At 35.0% G+C, this 25,196-nt stretch overlaps 1 protein-coding gene across 1 annotated transcript; it reads right to left on the bottom strand.

Annotated features, from left to right (window-relative positions):
• Positions 1-424: 424 nt before the first annotated feature.
• Positions 425-24,741, bottom strand: LOC114313962 (uncharacterized). The gene is made up of 6 exons (XM_028260392.2): positions 24,197-24,741; positions 20,452-20,978; positions 16,541-16,733; positions 15,188-15,252; positions 8,911-9,121; positions 425-912 (listed from the first exon to the last, which is right to left on the bottom strand). Exons 1-6 carry the CDS (start codon positions 24,386-24,388, stop codon positions 568-570), a joined length of 1,533 nt encoding a protein of 510 aa, XP_028116193.1. The 5' UTR covers positions 24,389-24,741; the 3' UTR covers positions 425-567.
• Positions 24,742-25,196: the final 455 nt, after the last annotated feature.

Below are 25,196 nucleotides of genomic sequence, written 5' to 3'. Positions count from 1 at the left end.
TAGTATACTTTTCTCAAACGTAACAACGTAACATTCCACAAAAACTCTTTAGTGTATTTTTGTCCAAACGTAACACTCCAATCAGTGTAATACACAAAAACTCCTTAGTGTATTTTTCTCTAAACATAACACTTTAATGTAACACTTCAATATAACACCAGAAAACTATATTAACAGAAATGTAGATTTACACGCTCGACTATCAACACTTCAGCTACCAATTTCTCCAAAAAGAATCTTTCACACCTCACCTTCTATTTCGGCTCAAAAATGAATTAGAAATTAGAAAAATGAATCATAAAAATATATTCACTTAAACTCAAATGACACCGAATTAAATTAATATAACTTTCCAAAATAAAAATAATTAATTGATTCACAAAAAAACTTCTAGAATTAAATAGATCAACATAAACATATGTAATTTATGAATAAATTTTTTTTATCATTCTTATTTATTTATTTTCTCTTCATTCAAACCATTTAGTTTCGCCGTATTGTATAACCACTTAGAAAATGATGGCAGAAGAAAATGGTCTTCAAGTTTTCTAAATTTGTCTCTTCCAATTATCTATTTTCACTGGCCTCCCATCTCTCCACTTGCTTTGCTAGATTTGATTTCCTCTCAAGAAAAGATTGAAGAGTTGTAGGATCATAAGGTGGAGGCATGGTACATGGGCTCGTATCCGCTGGGCCGCTCACCCTGGAACTCATCTTAAATGTCTTCTCCAACTCTGGGCCAGAACATGCCATTGTCTCTAAGCACACTTCAACTGATCCTTCTGGTACAGTTGGTTTGTATTTCAAAAGTTTTCCATATCCATATAGCAAATGAAACATGTAGTCATATACATTCTTCATTTTTAACTCCTCTTGAATGAACTTGCTCCCAGCCTTTCCAATCTCCTGAACCTGTGAATCATAATGGAGTTGGTTAAAAAAAAAAGTAACTAAGTACACAAATTTTCTTCATATAAAAATTCCATCACATTCATATACTTGTATAGAGACGCACATTACAATACTTTTTTTTTCGACAATAGGAAAGTAGAAATCCTATGAACTAAGAAAAAATATGCAAAAATTTGTTCAAAATTTGAGTGTAGTGTAGGCCACATTCAAGTGAATTTATTTTACGCATTTATGTACTCGATCAACAGGAAAATAGCCACACACATTATAATTTAGACATTAATCGATCCCATCACATTATAATAAGATCATGATATTACAAAGTAAGTGTTGGAGAAAAATGGTTGAATAAGAAATTGCATCATAAATGTGTATATAACTCACACATTTAAGGCTCATCAGTTTTACAAAATTGATTGGGCAGTTTTGCTAGCATTAGTTGTCAGCCTTGGTGGCTAGAGGCTTCTTCCCTCTCCCCCATGGTGTATAAAAGGAGGCCCTATTTCTTGAAAAGAGATATAGAATTTTTCCTTGACATCCATACACTGTCAGTCTACTTCTCCTATAATTTTCTTCCTGAGAGAGAGTGTTGCCGTTGTCCGTTCGCTAAGCTAATCAGAAGGTGCTTCTGTTGTAGCTGGTAAAAATCGTCGTATCCTAGGAAGTAGACGCCGGCGTACCTCCAGCACCCAACGGTGAGGCAGCGAATCTATTTTAAGGAGACTGTGGTATCACAAAGGCTTCGGTTTGCTTCCTTAAACCATTTTATATTTTATCTGTATTTTATTCAGCATGTTATTTTTCCTGAGATTGAAGGTTTGTTTTGTTCATCTCATAATTTTGCGATATGCAATGTGAAATTATATAATGTGAGTAGTTTTTCCTAACAAGCTTAAAATAGATTCGACGTTTATCATAGAATTAGATTAATAGATTCATTGGTGTGTGTAATAATTTTGCATGTAATTGGCCACTGGTAGTACTAGCGAGTTAATTGGTTTATTAGATGCATGTACACAGGGTTAAGCTTTTGACTTTTGCCATTTTGTGTATGCTACTGTTTGGTCTTCCCATGGCATGGAATAGGCCACTGTTATCAATAGGGAAGAAGAGTTCCATTGGTGCAACGTTAATTCACTGTATTTTCTAATTAATTTATGGTGTACCGGTTCATGCCTTGTATTTCTAGATTTATATGCTTCTAATTCACATGCTTCTAATTTACAATACAAATTGCATGTTCATTCGGGTTTAATTTTTAGTGTAATTTACATTTCTATCATGTTTATTAGGTAGTAAATTTTCATGTAACTTGTACTTATTAATCTTTAATTTAGGTGTGGAGTTGTAAAGTTTATAACTTGCCTATATTTAAATTCATGTTAATTTCTCTAGAATTATTTGCATGTTAATCATGCCATTTGCAATTCTTGCCTAGTAATGTGATTTAAGTATTTAGGAGTTATAAAATGTTTGTAACTTGCCGCAATTAATTACATGTTTAGTGTACCATAAGTTCATATATAACCTTTACCAATTTAAAATATGGTTTAATTATATTTAATTTAGGTCTGTAACTTATATAGTTAATTACATGTTTATTATGTAATTAATTTTTTACAGTTTTTTTAAGTTTAAATTCTAGATGTGTAACTTAAGGGTTGGTTTTAATCTTTACTTACAGTTATTTATTAGTTTGTTTGCTAGTACCCTCTCCTTCAATCACTACTTTGCCAAAAGCAAAGAAAAGCTGAGGGAGGTTTTGGTGTATTTTGCTGCTAACTCTTTATTGCAGAAATACCTATGGAAATGGGAAAAATGATTAATTTGGACTAAATATTTGAAGCAATTGTTTGCTTGAGTGTTCATTTGTGGTTATTCACCAATATGTAAAGCACGTTTTATTTGCTTGTAATTATTGTAGCAATTTTGTTGTAATTGCTTGTACAGTTTGGAACTTGGTGTGTTTAACCTAGTTCACCCCTTGGAAAATTTAATTCTTAAAGTTGTTTCCCATGGACTAGGAGTCAACATGCTCTTGAAAATTTTGTCTAAGGTTAACTGGGATTTAAGTGGGATCGGTGTGACCCCTCCAGTCTTCCTGGAAACTTTCCTGACCATGTTCGATTCTAGGTTGCGTGGTGAGACTAGTTTTGAATTAAATTTCCAATTGTGGGATTTTCTAGTGTTAAGTTTGATTTCTGGAAATACAAAATAGTGAAAATTCTGCTGTAATTTTTCAGAAATGGCAACTGTCTCTGATGCTGCTACTGCTCCTGCTAATGTTGGTGGGGATCCGAACCCCGGGGCGACTGGCTTGCCAACCCCTGTTGTGACCTCTGTGGTCAATCCTTCTATTGTTACTCCGGCTGTTCTGGGAGGACCGCTCAATCATCCCGAGCGCCCGAAGAAGTTTACGGGAGTGAATTTTAAGAGATGGCAGCAGAAGATGCTGTTTTATTTGACTACTCTAAGCCTTGCGAGGTTTCTGAGTGAAGATGTACCAGCCGTAGAGGAGAATGAGCAAGATAAACAAAAGCTCATGGCTCTAGACGCTTGGAAACAAGCAGACTTCTTATGCCGGAATTACATTCTGAACGGCTTGGCGGATCCGCTTTTCAACGTGTTCTATGCCAAGAAATCGGCTAAGGAGTTGTGAGATGCCTTGGACAAAAAGTACAAGACCGAGGATGCTGGGGTAAAGAAATTTATCGTCGATCGGTTCCTGGACTTCAAGATGGTGGACTCTAAAACTGTCCTGAGTCAAGTCCAAGAGTTCCAAGTGATTCTAGACGAGATACATGCAGAAGGGATGGTCCTAAGTGAGTCATTCCAGGTAGCTGCTTTGATTGAGAAGCTGCCTAACAGCTGGAAAGACTTCAAAAACTACTTGAAGCACAAACAAAAGGAGATGATAGTCGAAGAGCTCGTTGTCAGGCTCCAGATTGAAGAGGACAACAGCAAGAAAGGATGGAGTACCTCCACTGTCAAAGCCAACATGGTTGAGCATGGCGAGTACTCGAGGGCGAGGAAAAAACCACCGACAGGCAAAAGCTCAAAGTTGGGGGCTAGAGGAGGAATCTCCAAAAGGCCAGCCTATAAGCCAAAGGAGCCTACTTTTAGGTTCGATGGCAAATGCTTCAATTGTGGAAGTGACGGGCATCGGGCAGTTGATTGTCTGAAGAAGAAGCCCTACAGGAAAAACCCTCCCCAACACAAAAACCGGGCACATATGGCTGAAATGGAGGAATTGTCACACGATGTGGATGACATGCATCTGTCAGCCGTTGTGTCAGAAATGAACGTGGTGGGGTCAAACCCGAGGGAGTGGTGGGTGGACACTGGGGCCACTCGCCATATTTGTGCAGAGAAGAGAATGTTCACAACTTTCGAACCGGTTTCAAACAGAGAGAAGTTGTTTATGGGAAACTCTGCAACCTCAGCTGTTGAGGGTAAAGGCAAGGTGATCCTGAAGATGACTTCAGGAAAAGAACTGACTTTGAACGATGTCCTTTTTGTGCCGGACATTTGTAAGAACCTTGTCTCGGGGTCTCTCCTAAGCAAGCATGGCTTCCGCATGGTGTTTGAATCAGACAAGGTCGTGTTGACCAAGGGCGAGGTCTATGTGTGGAAGGGATATATGTCAGGTGGTATGTTTAAATTAAATGTAATGACACTTATCCCTAAGATTAATGAGAAAGCTTCTTCTTCTGCTTATATGCTTGAGTCCCCTAATTTATGGCATGGTAGATTGGGTCATGTAAATTTTGACTCTTTACGTAGATTAATCAAGTTAGATCACATACCATCTTTCAAGATTAATCCACAACACAAGTGTGAAACTTGTGTAGAAGCAAAATTGACAAGGTCTTCTTTTCATTCTATTGAAAGAAGTACCCATCCTTTGGGTTTAGTGCATAGTGATGTGGGTGACTTGAAAGTTGTACAATCACGTGGTGGCAACAAGTACTTCATCACTTTTGTTGATGATTGCACTAAATACTGTTATGTGTATTTGCTTAAAAGCAAAGACGAGGCTATCGATAAATTTATTCTTTTTAAGAATGAAGTTGAGAATTAATTAAGCCGGAAAATCATGGCATTGAGAAGTAATCGTGGTGGTAAGTATGAATCCTCGTTTGCCGAAACTTGTGCTCAATTTGGGATTATTCACCAAACCACAGCGCCTCATTCGCCTCAGTCAAATGGTGTTGCTGAGCCGAAGAACAGGACGCTGAAAGAGATGATGAATGCAATGTGGATAAGTTCTGGGTTGCGACAGAACTTATGGAGGGAAGCAGTTCTCTCCGCGAATTATATTCTTAATAGAATACCACAGAAGAAAGTGGACAAGACTCCATATGAGTTGTGGAAAGGTCACAAGCCTTCATATAAATACCTACGAATGTGGGGGTGTCATGCAAAAGTGGCGGTACCTACACCCAAGCGGGTTAGGATAGGTCCGAAAACCGTGGACTGTATTTTCATTGGTTATGCACAAAATAGTAGTGCATATAGATTTCTTGTGCACAAGTCTGATATTTCAGATATACACAAGAATACTACCATGGAATCTAGAAGTGCATCTTTCTTTGAAGATGTATTTCCGTGTCGTCCCCAAGACAGGGTTTCGAGTTCTATGAAAGAAATAAATGATCATGAAGACGATCACATAGATGATCAAACAGCTAATCAAATAACTGATCAAGTAGATGATCAAGCTGATGAAGTAGATGAGCCAAGAAGGAGTAAAAGGGTTAGAACCACAAAGTCTTTTGGTCCAGACTTCTTGACTTATATGTTAGAGGGAGAACCTCGAACGTTCCATGAAGCTGTGACTTCACCTGAAAGTCCTTTATAGAAAGAAGCAATTAAGAGTGAGATTGACTTCATCTTACAAAACCATACTTGGGAGTTGGTTGATCTACCCCTAAGCAGTAAGGCCTTGGAGAGTAAGTGGATCTTTCAAAGAAAGATGAAAGCGGATGGGTCAATTGACAAATATAAAGCTCGGCTAGTTATCAAAGGATACAGACAACGAGAAGGCCTGGATTACTTTGATACGTATTCACCTGTGACAAGGATTACATCCATTCGCATGGTGATTGCGATAGCAGCTTTGCGTGGTTTAGAAATACATCAGATGGATGTAAAGACAGCTTTCTTAAATGGAGATTTAGATTAAGAAATCTACATGGAGCAACCCGAGGGGTTTTCAGCTCCAGGAAAAAGTAAGAAAGTCTGTAAGCTTGTCAAGTCATTGTATGGTTTGAAGCAAGCTCCCAAACAATGGCATGAGAAGTTTGACAATGCTATGTTGTCAAATGAGTTTCGAATCAATGAGTGTGATAAGTGCGTATATGTTAAAGACACTGACAAAGGTTATGTCATTTTGTGTCTATACGTTGATGACATACTCATTGTTGGTAGCAATGATGAAATGATTAAAGCTACCAAAAGATTGTTAAACTCTAAGTTTGACATGAAGGATATGGGCCTTGTAGATGTCATTCTAGGTGTTAAGATCACCAGAACATCTGGTGGTATTGTACTTTCTCAAGCTCATTATGTTAATAAGATACTTGAGAAATTTAGAAAGTCAGATACAAGTATGTTTAGGACACCGGTAGACTTAAGTCTATATTTGACCAAGAATAATGGTGAGAGTGTCTCTCAACTAGAATATTCTCGGGTTATTGGGAGTTTGATGTATCTGATGAGTTGTACAAGGCCGGATATCGCCTACGCTGTTAGTAGGCTGAGTAGATACACGAGTAATCCTAATGCTACTCATTGGAAGGGCATTTTGCGGGTGTTAGGGTATATCCGTTACACCCTAGATTATGGGCTGCATTATACCAGATACCCAGCGGTGCTAGAAGGGTATAGTGACGCAAATTGGATATCTGATATAAAAGATTCCAAATCCACTAGTGGTTATGTGTTTACCCTCGGAGGGGCAGCCGTGTCTTGGAAATCTGCCAAGCAAACGTGTATCTCGAGATCAACGATGGAATCTGAGTTTATTGCTTTAGATAAAGCAACTGAAGAAGCTGAATGGCTTCGCCAGTTTGTTGAGGATATTCCACGTTGGCCGAAACCTGTGCCAGCTATCAGTATTCATTACGATAGCCAATCAGCGATTGGTCGGGCACAGAGTAATATGTATAATGGAAAGTCTAGACATATCCGTCGTAGACATAATTCCATACGACAACTACTCTCAAATGGAGTTGTCTCTCTAGACTATGTCAAGTCTAAGGACAACATTGCGGATCCACTAACCAAAGAGTTAACTCGAGAGTTAGTAGAAAAGTCGTCAAGAGGAATGGGGTTAAGGCCTTTAGTAAAGGTTATCGGAACGGAAAACCCAACCTAATTGACTGGAGATCCCAAGATCTAGGTTCAAAGGGACAACCTAACTTCGTGTAACGGGTGAGTCACTAAAGAGGTAAATTCTTTTGTCCATTCCTTTATATAGTGATGCCCTGTGGGGTTGGAAGGTTAAGCTAATGCTTTTAATGACCTTAGTGATGTGGTATAATGAAATACCGTATCTAGGTCACCTATATGAGTGCGAAGTGGGGCCGCTTCTTTAAGAATTGCCAAGGCCGAATTCTTTAAAAACACTCATAGAACCAGGCTAGTATTCCAGGGCCATACCGGACACACTAGTGAGAACAAGAACAATGGTTGGACTAACTCCTGTGTGAGGTCTATTGTCTCGGTTTACATAAACGGCAGAACAGTTCAAGACATCACGTTCATTGGTCAGCCAGTAAATCCGATAGGCATTCACTACGAAAGGTTCAAGGCCAACAGCTACCTTTTCTGATGTAGGGTTAGTCTATATGCTCTCTCTCTTTCCGAGTCTTTGCTGATAAACGTTGAGCGTTTGCTGTATTCGGTCAATTTTTATTCATGTGGAGGATTGTTGGAGAAAAGTGGTTGAATAAGAAATTGCCTCATAAATGTGTATATAACTCGCACATTTAAGGCTCATCAGTTTTACAAAATTGATTGGGCAGTTTTGCTAGCATTAGTTGCCAGCCTTGATGGCTAGAGGCTCCTCCCCTCTCCCCTATGGTATATAAAAGGAGGCCCTATTCCTTGAAAAGAGAGATAGAATTTTTCCTTGACATCCATACACTGTCAGTCTACTTCTCTTATAATTTTCTTCCTGAGAGAGTGTGTTGCCGTTGTCCGTTCGCTAAGCTAATCAGAAGGTGCTTCTGTTGTAGCTGGTAAAAACCGTCATATCCTGGGAAGTAGACGTCGGCGTACCTCCAGCACCCAATGGTAAGGCGGCGAATCTATTTTAAAGAGACTGTGGTATCACACAGGCTTCGATTTGCTTCATTTAACCATTTTATATTCTATCTGTATTATATTCATCATGTTATTTTTCCTGTGATTAAAGGTTTGTTTTGTTCATCTCATAATTTTGCAATATGCAATGTGAAATTATGTAATGTGAGTAGTTTTTCCCAACAATAAGGGAGGAGACTTGAACATCTAACTTCTACTGAGTGAGTGTAGGAGTGATTCCATCATGTCCAAAGGCCATTTGGCACAAAGCGATTACATGTTTAAACTATTGAAAATCTACTAATGATATTAAATTTTTAGTGATTTTAACACATATAACTTGATATGGTACCTCCTGTAAATAACGTGCGTTTTATTTAGTTTTTCACGAATATCACATTAGCTATTGGCCCATCTAATTGTACGAAATTATGTATTTTCATGGTTCAAAAAAGAAAAAATATATAAGAAAATCATAAAATATTGTTGATTGGCTATACAACCATATGCTGTTTCAAAAAACTAGATAATTTTTGTTGTAACTATAACCCATATAGCAAAAATGCAATGAACAGAAAATAAAATATTATTAGGCCCAACGCTTTAAATTGTTAAGCCCAATGAACTAATTTGCAATGAATATTTTCAGTTGATAATTGCGAATCTTGTATTATAGAGAAATTTAATTACCTGTTGTGGGTGTTTATTTCCCCAGTTAACTGCAGACTTGATAGATTTGCACATATTATTCTCGTTGATTGGCCAGTAGTGAATTGAGGGCAATAAGCTTCTTGTGAAGAAATCGTAGTAATGCGGTGTAACCAGCAGACTCATAGAATCACATGCTAGAATATATTTTTCACTCACAGACCACGCAAATCCTTCAATATAGATCTTGTATCTGTGCGAAATAGTTTTAAAAAAATGAGAGGAATAATGAACAGGAATGAAATGAAATATTTGATACAGGATTTTATTGTTAGGGGCTAAACTTTTTGTACCCAAGGACGGAATTAGAATTTTATTACTGAATGGGCCAAAAGACGAATAAATTTTTTTTTCTTCACCATATACACAACCATAAATGTATATACAATATAAATTATATATACACAGAAAAAAATTAAATACTATAGAAGACATCTCTAATAAGATGATGAAGTTTTATTGGTGCAAAATAAGGGGGGAGGGGGGAAATGCAAGATGGAAGGAAGAATAATATGACATATATTTTTTATACTGGGGTCATTTTATGCTTTTTTATAGTGAAATTCATCAATGATTAATTTTGTACCATACTTAACATGAAAAACAATAAGTGACTAACAATAATAATGCCTCATTTAGGTACATGTTATTTTAGTAACTTTTTAATTTTTTTACGAAAAGATGTGTAAAAAAGTAGAGAAAATAATGTGATAATTTACAGTATTTTTTTTTAAAACTTTTTGACTAAAACTAAAAGTTGCCAAATGAGATTCAAGTGTCCAAATAAACTATTTAAAATGAGTTAAAATCAATTATTTATTTATTTTTTTAATTTTAGATCGGTGTTAAAATGGCTATTAGAATGAGGTATTCAATAAGTTATTGGAACAATCTTCTGTGAAAAATAAATAAATTGAAACAAATCAAACAAATAAAATAAGTTACATACCGAATTTATTTTTACCGAACCGAATGAATATTTAAAGACCAAGTCGAGTGTGTGACACTCTGTCCTTAAGATAGATTCGTCCCGCTACTGTGCTTATGATTAAGTGACGTCTATCTCCCAGGATACAATGATCTTCACAAATTTGTAATAGCACTCCAAACAAATTTGTCCGGCAAACTACAACCTTGTGTTCTATACTCACTATAAAAATTCTTAAAAACTAATATGAAGAATATATGCAATAGTACAGAAAATATGACAACAAAAATATAAATTTCAGACTGATTTTTGAAATGTAAAATCTGCTGGAATAGGGCTAGTATTTATAGGCAAAAGACATGCCCGAACAGGTTCAATTTTGAACCGAACAGGTGTAAAATTGAATTGAACAGGTGTTGGACAGATCTGAAACTGTTTTGAACAGATATGCAAACTGTTTGGCAGTTTTAAAACTGCTCGGAACTACTAGGCAATTTTGCCCAATCTGTTGGACAGTTTGAACTTGTTGAACTGCTTGAAAATGGACTGAAAACCAGATATAGTTTGGACAAAAAATTAAATTCTATTTCGGCACAAAATTGGAATTCAATTTTTGCAAAAAATTCAAATAAGTTTTCTTCAAAAAATTAATATTAGCCGACCCGACCCACAACCGCGCCCGGCACGGCTCGGCTCGGCCGGCCGGTCGAACGGACGGCGGTGGCGGCACGCACGCGTGTGTGGTGGTTTGAGTCAAGGTTCCAATTGTCCATAACTCCTCCCTTCTACAAACTTGGGGTGCCCCTTGGGGCCCAACCCAAGTGTTGTAATCTAGAGCTTATATATATACACAAGCTCTCTTAAAGTTTCAATGTGGGATAACCCATTTCAAGGAAACCTACATTTAATTCTTTAATTATCCATTCCACAAACTCGAAAACGACGTCAACTTCTCATTCACTCATAAATGGTTTTGACGAACCGTCTTCACCGTATGGCTTATCATGTGACAAGAAACACGTCACCTCTTTGGATCCAATCCAAAAGATGTTTGGGGCCCACTCAATTTTGGGCTCAAAGTTAGCCCAAAATAATCCTTATAAAACTAAATTTTCCAACAATCCCCCACATGAATGGAATTTAACGGAGAGAAAATGAACAACATGATCTAATTATAGAGAGTACAGAAATTGGAAATATTCTGCAAAAGATAGGTAGATTTTGGCTTTGAATCTTCCCTTATGAGACACTATTGGATTTACTAGCTAACCAGTGAACATGATGTCTTGAACTGTTCAGCCATTTGTGTAAACCAAGACAATAGAACTCACATAGTATATCCCCAGACACAGTTTAGTTCTCATTATTGTGTTCATTTTGGCCATGAATAACCTGGTCTTTCATGAGTGCTCTAAAGACTTGTAACCCTTCATAAATCTCATAGAACCAGCCCAGTTCACACTTACATAGGTGATTCTTACGAAGAGTATCCTACCATACTCCACTAGGTTTACCTAGATATAAGAATCATTAAAATTTTACTTAACCTAAAACGTTGCAGACACCACTATTTCATTCTAGAAATAGGTAGGAGTTGGACTCTCCAGTGATCCTTCTGAGTCATTCACAACTTGGTTGTTCCTTTGAACCTAAATATTGGGATCTCTAGTCAACTAGGTTGGGTTTCCGTTATGGTAACTCTTATTTAATAGGCTTTAGTCCCATTCCCCTCGATGAATTCTCAACTAACTCTCTTGCTAACCCTTTAGTTAGTGGATCCGCTATGTTGTCTTTAAACTTCACATAATCAATGGAAATAATTTCATTAGAGAGTAGTTGTCTTACAGTGTTATGTCGACGACGAATATGTCATAACTTACCATTATACATATGACCCTGTGCTCTACCTATTGCTGATTGACTATCGCAATGTATACATATAGCAGGCATCGATTTTGGTCATATTGGAATATCTTCAAGGACGTGGCGAAGTCATTCTGCTTCTTCCCCAGCCTTATCTAAAGCTATGAATTCTAATTCCATAGTAGACCTAGCTAAGCAAACTTGTTTGGAAGATTTCCAAGATACAACCGCCCTACCAAGAGCAAAGACATACCCACTCGGGCACTTTGAGTCTCTAGTACTCGATATCCAATTTGCATCACAATATCCTTCAAGTACTGCTGGATATCTAGTATAATTAAGCTCAATGTTACGAGTAAATCGGAGATATCTAAGAACCCTTATAATATCTTTGTGATGAACTTTCTCCAGAAACCTTTCGTTTCTTTGTTTTTGGAGCATGTTCCACCACATTTGCCTTAGACACCATAGGATGCTTACCAGCCCGCTTTTCAGAATTACGATTATCCTCCTCAATACTCAAACGCACAATTAATTCTTCTAAAGACATTTTTTTGCGCTTGTGTTTGAGGTAGTTTTTGAATTCCTTCCAGCCTTGTGGCAATTTCTCAATTAAGGCTGTAACTTGGAAGGATTCACTAAGAGACATGGCTTCTGCGTAAATGTCATGTAGAATGAGTTGGAGATCTTAAACTTGGCTGATCACAGTCTTAGAATCAATCATCACAAAGTCCAGGAATTTGCCAACCACAAATTTCTTTGAGCCGGTATCTTCCGTTTTGTACTTTTTCTCCAAAGACTTCCAAAGTTCCTTTGTTGTCTTGATAGGACTATAGACGTTGTATAATATGTTGTCAAGTCTGTTCAAGATATAGTTTCGGCAAAGGAAATCAGCATGTTTCCAAGCATCGACCGTAACAACCACTTGCCGCTCAGTTTCATCATCTTTCAAAACAAGAGCATCCTCGCTGAGAAAACGAGACAGGTTCAGAATTGTAAGATAGAACAACATTTTCTGTTGCCATCTTTTAAAATCAGGTCTAGAGAAATTCTCTAGCTTCTCACTGTGATTTACTGGTACTGTCACAACAGGAGAGGGGGTTGGCGCAATTACAGCCACCACATTAGTACTTGTTTGAGCATTTGTTTCAGTAGCCATGAATTCTAAATTATAAAACAAAATTATAATTAGAATTTATATTACATAGAAAATTAATCCAAATTCACAGAATTAAATTCTGTAAAAATGTAACTTTTTTTTTCAATTAATTTGGAAATAAAATAAAATCTTATTTAACCAAATTAATTCCACAGAGAAAATTAAATTTCTGTAATGCTTCAATAATTAAAAAAAATGAATTTAATTTTAATTAATGAACACTCATAAATTATTTAAAAAAACCAAAATTAATTTCTGACAAACTTCACAAACAAATATTCTGAATTGTGAATGACACTAGTATATTACTACTAGTTGTCAAATAAAATAGACAGTATATTACTACTATTTGTTTTCCAACCAGAATATTGTTTTGTCAAATCACAGAAAATAATTTCTGTAAGAAGAAAAAAGAAGAAATGAAATAAACGAAAATAAATAGAATAATTCGAATCTATCTTAAGATTGTTGGAACAATCTTCTGTGAAAAATAAATAAATTGAAACAAATCAAACAAATAAAATAAATTACATACCGAATTTATTTTTACCAAACCGAATGAATATTTAAAGACCAAGTCGAGTGTGTGACACTCTGTCCTTAAGATAGATTCGCTCCATTACTGTACTTACGGTTAAGTGGTATCTATCTCCCAGGATACAATGATCTTCACAAATTTGTAGTAGCACTCCAAACAAATTTGTCCGGCGAACTAGAACCTTATGTTCTATACTCTCTATAAAAATTCCTAAAAACTAATATGAAGAATATATGCAATAGTGCAAAAAATAAGACAGCAAAAAATATAAATTTCAGACTGATTTTTGGATGCAAATTTTGCTGGAATAGGGCTGGTATTTATAGGCAAAAAGATCTGCCCGAACAAGTTCAATTTTGAACCGAACAGGTGTAAAATTGAATTGAACAGATGTTGGACAGATTTGAAACTGTTTTGAACAGATATGCAAACTGTTTGGCTGTTTTAAAATTACTCGGAACTGCTGGGCAATCTTGCCCAATCTGTTGGACTGTTTGAACCTGTTGAACTGCTGGAAAATGGACTGAAAATCGGATACAGTTTGGACAGAAAATTAAATTCTATTTTGGTACAAAATTTAAATTCAATTTTTGGAAAAACTTCACATAAATTTTCTCCAAAAAATTAATATTAGAACCGACCTGACCCATAACCGCGTCTGGCACGGCTCGGTCGGCCCGGGGCGGCACGCGCGCGAGTTTGATTTTTTGAGCCAAGGCTCTAATTGCCCATAACTCCTCATTTCTACAAACTTGGAGTGCCCCTTGGGGCTCAACTCAAGGGTTGTAATCTAGAACTTATATACATACACAAGTTCTCTTAAAGTTTCAATGTGGGACAACTCATTTCAAAGAAACCCACATTTATTTCTTTAATTATCCATTCTACAAACCCGAAAACGACGTCAACTTCTCATTCACTCATAAATGGTTTTGACGAACCGTATTCACCGTGTGACTTATCATGTGACAAGGAATACATCACTTTTTCAGACCTATCCCAAATGACGTTTGGGGCCCACTCAATTTTGAGCTCAAAATTGGCTCCAAATATGCCTTATAAAACCAAATTTTCCAACATAAGTAACTATCACTTATGAATACATGGATCAAATTCTAATAAAAAGAATATGAGAATTTAAAAAATGAATATCTCTTACACTATTGTGTCCTCCTCTTGAAAGAGAATAGAGAGGGGAGAAAAAAAAGGAAAAAAAAAAGTAGAATATAAGGAAGTTATTTTGAGCTCATTAATTTTCTCTGTTGGAGAGAGAGAGAATATGAAAGAAGTCTTTGTCTACAGCAAAAAAACAAATAAAATAACAAATTGAAAATAAATAAATAAATAAATTGGTTTAACATAGCATTACTAATTTAACCTCAATATTATTGTTCAATATTATCAATTTATCTTCAAACTTAGGTCTTGTTCGACAAGAGTTTGTTTTAGTTTAAAAGTCAAAAAATTATTAAAAAAACTTAAAAAGTTTATAATCTATTCAAAAAGTCAAAGATTTTATTTTCTCTGTATTTTTTTATATCTTTTTCTTGTAAAAAATTAAAAAATTATTTCAAACATATTAATTTCTTAACTTATATTTTATTAAAAAATTAAAAAAATATTAAAATAACCTATTCTAAAAACGAGACTTTAGGCCTAACTAAGCTATAGCCTCGTCTCTTTCATGTTATGCACGAAAAGCAAGTTACCTCGTGCAAGTAAACTCAAAGTAAGGAATCATGCTAAAATAAATAAGGATTTAGTTACCTACCTATGAGTGCATTGTTTTGCTAAATCCGTACTTTTATACCTCCCTTGACGTGCAAGTCCCCAATTCTGCAAAATTGCTAAATTGAGATCTAAAAAAATAAAAATAAAAGGAAAATAAGAAACAGAGTATTACTCAAAAGGAGAAGGACAGTGATATATTTGGAATTTCAATACATTTTCTTAGAAATATATCCTAGAACTATTTTGTGTCAGCTAAAGCATAGTTTACTTACCCTTTTTTTTTTTTGGGAGACGTTCTTTAAAGTTTGAAATCTTAATTCCCACTGCTTTGTGGTATTTTAAAAAGATGGTAAAAAATTAATTTTTTTGACTTTTTAAGTTTTGTTAACTTTTTTTGTGTAAAAAAATAGAGAAATAATATGACTCAAAAAAATCAAAAAATTAAAAAAAGACAAAAAAGTTAATCTTTTCAAATTGTCCCTTTGTGTTTAGTGGTAGCAATATCAGGTAAGAATAATAATAGAGCCCAGTCTGGATATAACATTACTCACTCATAAGACAGCCCGACTATAAATGCATCATTTCTTATTGTATTTTTTATTACCTGTTCACAATAAAAGCGAGATTCACATCAAATTGATTATGTGAGACCTACTCCCAATTGATTATAGCAGTATAAAAGTTTGGAGTCATCCCTTATATTTTCAACTCTTAAATTTTAAAATGTAGGTAATACGATCAAATTGAAACACGAAGTGAAATTTGAGCACTTAAATATTTTTCATAAAAGTTGAAGGGCTAAAATGAATTTTTATAAAAGTTGAAAGAGTGAGAAGTATAATTTAATATCGTTTTAAGAATTGTCTAATTTTGTTTACACACTTTGAACAAAACACAAATTTCTATTAATTCAAAATAGCAGAGTCTACAACTTTGACCGGAGTCAATACACTTTTTAAATATAAGGTACATTGTTTTAGACCAATCACAATTTACATATTATTTACACAAAAAGTGTGAATGAATTCATTTTGAAGATAATGGTAATAGTTGTATGTATGGACAATCTAGTGAAATGCAAGAAATTGACAAATATTGAGTTGGATTAGGTTTGAGCCGGACCTAATGAAATACATAATTTCGTTACCCAAGCAAAGCTTAAGTCAACTTTATACCTAAAAATTTGTCCCAAGTTTGATCCTGAAATGATATTGCAATCTCAAACACATCGAACAAACTCATATATTAATTAAATTCAACCCATTTACTAAACAAGCTTAAAAAGTCATTCCACCATATGAACTTAAAATATGAATGTCATGCTCTTAAAAATTGTTTGCATAGTGTATATATATATATATATATAGTAACAAGAAAGGGAAGAAATTGTTACCAAATCGTAAATGAGGGCACCCCAATCATGTCTGTCAGTGAGATTGCATTTGAGAAGCTCATTCCTGACTAAACCAACTCTTGGGTTCCCTTTCCAATAAGCATAGGGTATCCTATCAATCCATTTCACTCTCTTGTTGCCTGCTTCTAGATCCTTCCTAAGGGCTTCCCATGGCTTTATTTGGAGCTCCGGCCTGCCATTTCCAAAAATATTCAACAATATTACTAGATTAGAAATTAAAAAAATTTATTTTAAAATATCAATATATAATTCAAATTCATTCTGCATATGAATTTCACAATATTCTGATTCAATCTCCACCATGCATTCTGTAAGAATAGTTTGATAAAGAGAGGGAGAGAGAGCAAAATGAATAACTCTGTATTTCTGTGTGTTATTACAAGAAGATGAACACTCTCTTTATAGAGAGGAGATGACAGCATAGGATGCTAAGTTAGGCACCGAAAGCAGGAAACATTACATATTATATAATATAAATGACAACTAGCTATGCTTGACTTTACAGCTTTTCTGTACACTAATAATACTAACAGCCCCCCTCAAACTCAAGGAGGATAGACACAAACCAACTTGAGTTTGGAAAGAGTAACAAAACAAGAAAATAAAATAGGATAGGAGACACTGTATGGTCGTGTCGAACCGTTGGTGAAGACACTGTATGGCTGTGTCAGACCGTTGTAGCAGATAATGTCTGGACAGTTTACGAGGTCATGCCGGACCGATGTAGAAGTTGACCGGAATCAATGTCGGGACAGTTTACGGGGTCATGTCGGACCATGTAGAAGCTGACCGGAATCAATGTCGGGACAGTTTACGGGGTCATGTCGGACCGTTGTAGAAGCTGACCGGAATCAATGTCGGGACAGTTTACGGGGTCATGCCGGACCGTTGGAGAAGCTTGTGGTGGTGTACCAAGGAGGCGACTTAGGGAGTGCGCCATGGGGTGGCTTGGGTGGTTCGCATGGTGTGTAACCATGCTCACCATGATATATGTATAACCCCCCCTCAAACTCAAATAGGTTGGAAGATATAAACCTATTGGAGGTTGAAACAAAGGGATTGATTTTTTTTTTTTTGTTTTGTTTTGTTTTGTTTTGTTTTTTTTTTTTTTTTTTTGTGGTGGAAAAATAATAATAATAAGAAAATAATGGAAAAAGGGATGATGCTCACTAACGGAGATGGATAATAATGAAATATTGATGAAAAAAGAAAGATAGAAAAAAAATAAAATAAAATAAAAAGAAGGTAGTGGGAACAGGAATCTGGAAAAGCTCACCAACGGAGCGTTAAAAATAAGGAAATCTCGACAGAGAAAAGGAATTTTTTTTTTTTTTTTTTTAATGAAAAAAGAAAGATAAAATAAAATAAAATGATAATGGAGCCCACGGTTTTGGTCACCCATGATGGTGCCAGCCATTAAAGTAATAAAATATAAAAGAATCATTGATTTGGATGTAGGGTGGCCCATTGATTTGGGTAAAACCAGCACATGGTTTGTTGGTTTGTTTGTTCAAAAAATGGTTTAGAAAAAAAAAAAGAAAAGGAGGTGGTGGAGGATATGATGATGAATAAAATAAAGGAGGAAGTCGTTTGACTGGGTGGCCCCTCAAAGAGAGAGAGAGAAACCCATGTGCGTTGTAGATTGAGAGACCCAGCTAGAGGACATAGACACAGATTGCGGACGAATAAAAAATTGAGAGGATTCAATTGCAGAATATCTCCTCTCTCTCTCTGTGTTTTGTCTCTCTAAAAAAAAATCTCTTTCACTAACCATTGAACACAACTCACAGCACGCAGAGAGAGAGAGAGTAGAAGAGAGAGATCAGTACATGTCTCGGGCTAGAGAGAGCTGGGTTTTGTGTGTGATAGGAGAGTCTAGGAATGTTTAGAGAGAGAAGAGTTGGTCTGTGCCGTGTGTGCTGTCTGTGTATGAATCTACTGGGTGTCTCTCTTGTGTGTGTTGTGTATGCCTCTGCTGGGTGTAAAGGTCCTACCCGTGGGTGTGATAAGTGTGTATAAAGCTCTGTCTATGGCAGCGTGTATGAAGCTGTGTGTGTATGGTCTCCCCCTTGTGTGTGCTGGGTCTGTGTGTGTTTGTCGGGTGTGTGGAGTGTATGTTGGGTTGCTGTTGCCGTGTGTCTGTGGCTGTGGAGAATGGAGCTCGGTGTATGGTTTGTCAATGATCCCTCCCCCCGACGTGAATCAATGTTGTGGCCTCTTGTCTCTATGGTGGGTGGGGCGGCGCGGTGATGGGTGGTGGAGATGGAGAGTAGGAAGTCCTTGATGAGGAGTTGCTGGGTGGGTGCCCATTTGTCGTACCAGATGAGGTAGATGTTGATCGGGGAGGAGAGTACGGATCCCATGTGGTAGCGAAGGTTAATGAGATCCGATGAACCCTCATATTTCTTGGAAGAATAGAGAGTTCTGAGTGGGAGCTTGGGATTGTAGTATTGGGGCTTTATGTCTAGTGTTTGTGTTTGTGCTTGGACAGCAGCTGGGGAGGAAGCACATGCAGAGTGATCAAGGTATGTGTAGAGGTCCGGCGGGCGGTCAAGGCGAGGCTGCCGCCCGCCGGTGAAGCAGAATGACTAGGTTGTTAACCTAGCTCTGATACCATGTAAGAATAGTTTGATAAAGAGAGGGAGAGAGAGCAAAATGAATAACTCTGTATTTCTGTGTGTTATTACAAGAAGATGAACACTCTCTTTATAGAGAGGAGATGACAGCATAGGATGCTAAGTTAGGCACCGAAAGCAGGAAACATTACATATTATATAATATAAATGACAACTAGCTATGCTTGACTTTACAGCTTTTCTGTACACTAATAATACTAACACATTCAAATTTTAGGTACAATATATGAGTCCCAATTTTAAATTCACTGGCTTACTGAAAAAATATTGAAAAATTGTTAGTGCAATAGTTTACTATCTAAAATGCATCTGTCTATATAAATAATATTATAAATTCAAAAAAATATTCAAAAGAAAATGTTAAGATTTAAAATGTAGGAATCAAATTCATTATGGATGTGATTCTAAAATTTAAAATTTATAATATAAGTTCAAATTTTGTATACTTTTTAAGTTATTTTTTGGGTATGTAATTTTTTTTAAAACAATTATTTTATCTCACTGCCCATATGTCACCATTTTTTAAATCTTATGTGATTTTTTACATAACAAAGGAAAATATTATACATAATTTGATTGCTTGCATGATTTTTTTAGTCACTAGACACAAAAAATAGAAGTCACACGTAAAATAGAAGTCATACTTTGTTACCTTTATGTTTGGTGATTAAAAAATATAATGAGAAATTTATTTATATATAACATTACTCATCCTATCTAAAAAATAATTCTTAATTCATTAGTTTCTAGATGAGTCAGCCTCACTAACACACAAACTCTGAGAAGCTTGTAGATCTCAACACTTGTTTGGGTCCATTCTGGGCCCAAAAGTTTCTCATACACAAAGCATTAGAACAGAGAGATATAGTAGATCCAACATTTATACATTGCATGTCTAGGAACATGTTATCTATTTTTGTAGTAAATATTATGTAAAGAGTTATGATAATTTATAGTTTAAAAATGAAATTATATATTTTTATGACAATATTACGTATTTTGTGATTCAATAATGTTTGATGAAAACATGTGCAATGTATAATTTTATTTATAAACCACAAACTATCATAAATTTATCAGACAGTTACATAAATTTGTCAAAAAAAAAAACGTAATATATACTTAAAAAAAATACGTAATAATGTACCTATGTTGTGGTGCTGACTCTTTAAAGAGCTATATACCAAAGGGATTTCAATAACACTATTACTCCTACTTGAAAAATTAGTAAGTAAATAAAAAGAGAAGCTTTACCAACCCCAAAAGGACCAATCAGGAAAAACTATATCCAAGCTTGAATCACTCCCACAATAGTGAAATATTGGAGTCACGTTGTTGGCGTTTGATCCGCTATAGTCACTCTTTTGAATCACTGGTTTGTCTCCGCACTCAAACATGATATCTAAATCTGGTAACTTTCTAGGGTACAATCTCAACAGTTGCAATATGCCCCAAATATTGAACACATCTCTTGTTTGATACACCCACCTCAACTTCTTCCAATATACTCTTCCATTCACTACCACTATTCTCATGTGTGCTTTGCTCCTAGCACTTTCCACCATTTCTTTAGTGATTCCTTTTTCCTTCCATGGATTTAGGTCTTGGTGGATCCATCGAAAGTACTCCGGGCAAGTCCCCGATGATGAGGATTCGTCCGATTTGATTGTTGCCAAAGAATGAGTCGGGCATGTGATTGAGCAGTTGATTCTAACCAGATATGTGTCGGAACTATTAGAGGGTAGAATTGTCTTTTGAAGTGAAATATCTGAAATAGCAGGCTGGAAAAAAAACTAATAAGAATGATAGAAATATATATACATACACACTAGTGGTTAATAAAAGCGCGATGTGTTTTCGGTTTTGTATTTAAATTTTTGAATAGTTTGATAATTAAGAAAAACTTATTTGTAATAATTTTAGATGATTTCATGAATGAGAAAAATTATTTTACAAGTTATTAGATGTGATAGTTACTATTGGATTGTAAAAAAGTAAAGAAAGAAATAGACAAAAGGAGTAATGGAATCAATATATATACTTTCACAAGTCATTACTAAAGAGGAAAGAAGAGTAAATTTTAGGGAATAGTATCCTGATAAAACAGTTGACGAAGGGGATGGGCGGAACATGATGTCTACAGGACGCAGTTCAACTAGCGGAGACTCTTGGAACAGCTAGAGTAAAAAAGGGGTTTTGAGCCAATCCAATCCCGCTAGTCATGGATTCCTTGCCCAAGTGAGAACTCTGCCCCGCACTATTTGCTCAATAAAGGAGAAAGAATGGACTTACATCACCTTTTCCCTTGTACCCCCACTTCAGGCCGTGCCGTGATTATGTTAGTTTGATCTTTATTGTTTAATTGAATTCATTTTATTTTTAAAAATTTCACATTGTGTTAATTTAGTTCAATTGATAATATCATTTAGCAATTAAACTAATCAAATTGTATAATAATTCATTCACTCAGACTAATCAAACGGCATAATAATTCATTCACTCATTCTCCCCAAAGTATATTGAAAGATTTCCGAGAAGCTTCTACTTACACCACACAAAAAAAATTGCTTATTAGGGATTTTACACTTTGTTTCATTACTCTCCTTAATCCCAAAATTATCCCCATCCCAACTTCTCATCCTCTCTTTAGATCATTAGTATTCCAAACAGGAACTCAATAACCACTCGTCCTCCAATTCCAACCACCTCCAATAGCTTTCCCCACACCGCAACCACCATCTCTATAACCCCCAACTCCCACGACCAACAATTTTGTAGTCCCCCAACCACCTCAAATTGGGGTTTTATTTTTTTAAATTTTAATATTTTTTGGTAATTTTGTTTAGGGATATAATTGTAATAAAATAAAATAAAAAATAAGGGGGTAAAGAGAAAATTTTGTTGTGTACACGCTCCTAGATTTTCGTCCAATTTAAATGGTTCATTCCATTTTGAACGGATTATTTTGTTTTTGATTTTTGTCCGATTTCTTAATGGTTGTTATCATTTGGACAAAATTCACAGAATTTTAAAAAATAAGGGACAAAATTTATAAAATTGATAAAATTAAGATAACCAAATTAACACAAGCAAAAAATTATAGGGACTGCAGGTATTATTTGACCAAAAAAAAAAAAAAGGAAAGAAAAGAAATGGCCAGCCACGTCATTTACATGAGTTTATGACAGATTTTATTATGTATAATTAGTTAAGAGTGTCACTATCCTCATTTCTCTCAGTCCCATATCTTAAATTCTCTCTTCACAATATGATATGTTAAAAGAATTTTCTTTGGCATCAATTTATAACTTAGCATTTCATTAGCTTCTTTTCTTTTTTTTTTAGTGATTTTTTTTTTTAAAATTGTGTCAAAAAAATTTACTTTTAAAGTTGGTCTAGACTAGACAATCCTCAATTTTTTTTTTTTAAGTTCACTAAAAATGAAAATGAACCAAATTTTGTTGAAATTTTTTATGAAAAAAAAGTCTAAATTTGTTGAACTTTTTTTAAAAATTTTAAATTTTTAGAATTGTCTAAAAATAAAAATAAAAAAATAAAAAATGACCAAGCTAAAAGAATCCTAAACTTTTTAATTGAGAGTTGTGGCATCCTTATGTTTGGATAGTGCTTGAAAGATGGAGACTGAGAGCATGAAAATTAAGAATCTCATGTAGCTATTAAATTAACAACATACATGCAACTCAAGGGAAGGTTATATGTGGGGTTACTTTTGTAAAAGCATCACTTTTAAAGTTTTCAAAAGTCATTCTTATTTAATGGAAAAATCACAAATTAAAGCACATGATTAAATATTACATTTTTTTTATTAAAATAGTTTTGAATTACAAAAATATGCAATTTTATTTTTGAATTATAAAATGTGATAACATTATCACAAGATTATGTATTATTTATTAAAAAGTATACTACAAAATACATAATAAGATACATACAGAATATACGTTAAAAGAGGTGATTATTCCAACATTTAATTATCAATATTGTTGTTGTGGTGGTTCAAATAGTTTTCTAAGACTAAGTTTATTTTTTCAATTGGAGGATATTGTTGGATTTTTATGGGCTTATCACGGAATCTGCATCGATAATTTGAACCGTTAATGTATAGTGCTCTTCGAATATTTTATTTTTGAAAAAAAATCACATTAATCAGATATTGATAGTCACTTGATCAAATCATATTTATATCAATAATTTATTATTAAAATTATACTTACTGTTAACACAAATATAATTTAATTATATGTCTATCACTATCTAGTGAATGTAAGATTTTATAAAAATAATGTACTTAACCATCCCTACCCACTAACAATTTCGATTAATAATGTAAATTTTATAATGAATAATGAAGGTTCAACAGTGCCCTGAAAACCGATAGTGCGGAAAGAGAAGCTTTTCCTTCACTAATAGCAGTGTTTTGGATATACTTATCTGACAGGTGGCCTTTTTCTTCTGTTTTTTTTTTGAACTGGACAGGTGACCATTATCCCAATTCCCAAGGTAGATTCATGGAATATTCGTATATGATAGTGACTTGAAGGAAGTGGATTGGCAGCAAGTTTGATTTTTACATGAATTTAAAAATTAAAAAATTCTAACATATATCTGTTAAAAAAACAATATATTAAAGAAAAAATTTTAAAAAAAATATATGAATTGTTTAACTGAAATCTCTTTCAGACACAACTTTTGAACCGATTCTTTCATAATAAATTCTGAATAACTACAATTACTAATAAAGTAAAGGTTTGTTAAGTTTAGAAAACACTAACAAAAATCAAATTCTCAGGTTTTTGACTCACCCATAGATTCAATCTGTTATTGGCATCTCTATACTTGGTAGCCTCTTCTATTGATTCATGGTGAGTTATACGATGTTAATTCAAGGGTGCATGGAGAAAAAGCAATATATAAGAGAAGAAAAGAAAAGGGATTGGTGAATTTTCCTGGAAAATGAGGTTGTGGAAGAGAAACTTACAGGGACAACATCAAACCAATGGAGAGATATAAAGGCACCAATCAAGAGGATGAGGAAGAAGATGATGGAAGCTCTCACTGGAGCTCCGGTCTTCATCGGCAGCTCAACCATCTTTGATAGAAACACACTGCATATCCTTGCTCCATGCAACAGATAACCATGATTTGCATGATGAATATTTTCTTCTTCCATAGCCAAATTTTCTTTCCTCCAAACACTTCCCTCCGCTACTTCTACTACCCTTTTACCTTAAGATCATCAATCAACAACCTCTTTTAGCCTCTATTGATTTGACTAATTAAACCAAGAACTGAATAAATCAAAAAATTAATTGTTGCCATCAATAGGGGAAAAAAAATGGAATGGATAAAATCAACATCAAGGGTCAATAATGGTGAGCAAACCACTTTATGTTGCTGCAATGTGTGGTGCAATTTTATTTTTTACTTTTTTTTAATATTTGGAATTTGGCATAGCTACCTAAAAGTCTTAAATTGAAACCCCTCTCTCTCTCTCTCTCTCTCTCTCTCTCTCTCTCTCTCTCTATATATATATATATATATATATATATAAGGGTCCAGCTTGTCTTAAGTTGAGATCAAGACTCGACCCGTCTAGTTCGGTCCATGGGGCTCATTTTTTGGGGACGTTTTGATAATTCGAACCGTTCAATATGTAGAACTCGTCGAGTACTACATGCCTGTAAAAATTCACGTTGATCGGATAACAATAGCTATGTGATCAAATCAGTTTTGTATAAAAAAAATGGACGGTAAAACAATTAACGGTTGATAAAAAACTATTTTGTTCACATAGTTATCGATATCCGATCAACGTAATTTTTTACAGGCATATAGTACTTAACGAGTTCTACACATTGAACGGTTCGAATTATCAAAACGGGACCCGTGGTGGGCCCTCACAGGCCCAACAGCACGATCCAGTCCGATCTTGGACTGGACCAAAGCCACTGCCTGTATAGAATGGTCACCATAATAGA

The sequence above is a fragment of the Camellia sinensis genome, chromosome 5 (assembly GCF_055761805.1).
Source record: "Camellia sinensis isolate YWXY chromosome 5, ASM5576180v1, whole genome shotgun sequence".
Lineage (NCBI taxonomy): Eukaryota > Viridiplantae > Streptophyta > Magnoliopsida > Ericales > Theaceae > Camellia > Camellia sinensis.
Note: the sequence above shows the minus strand (reverse complement) of the source record. Positions and strands in the feature narration are given on the sequence as shown.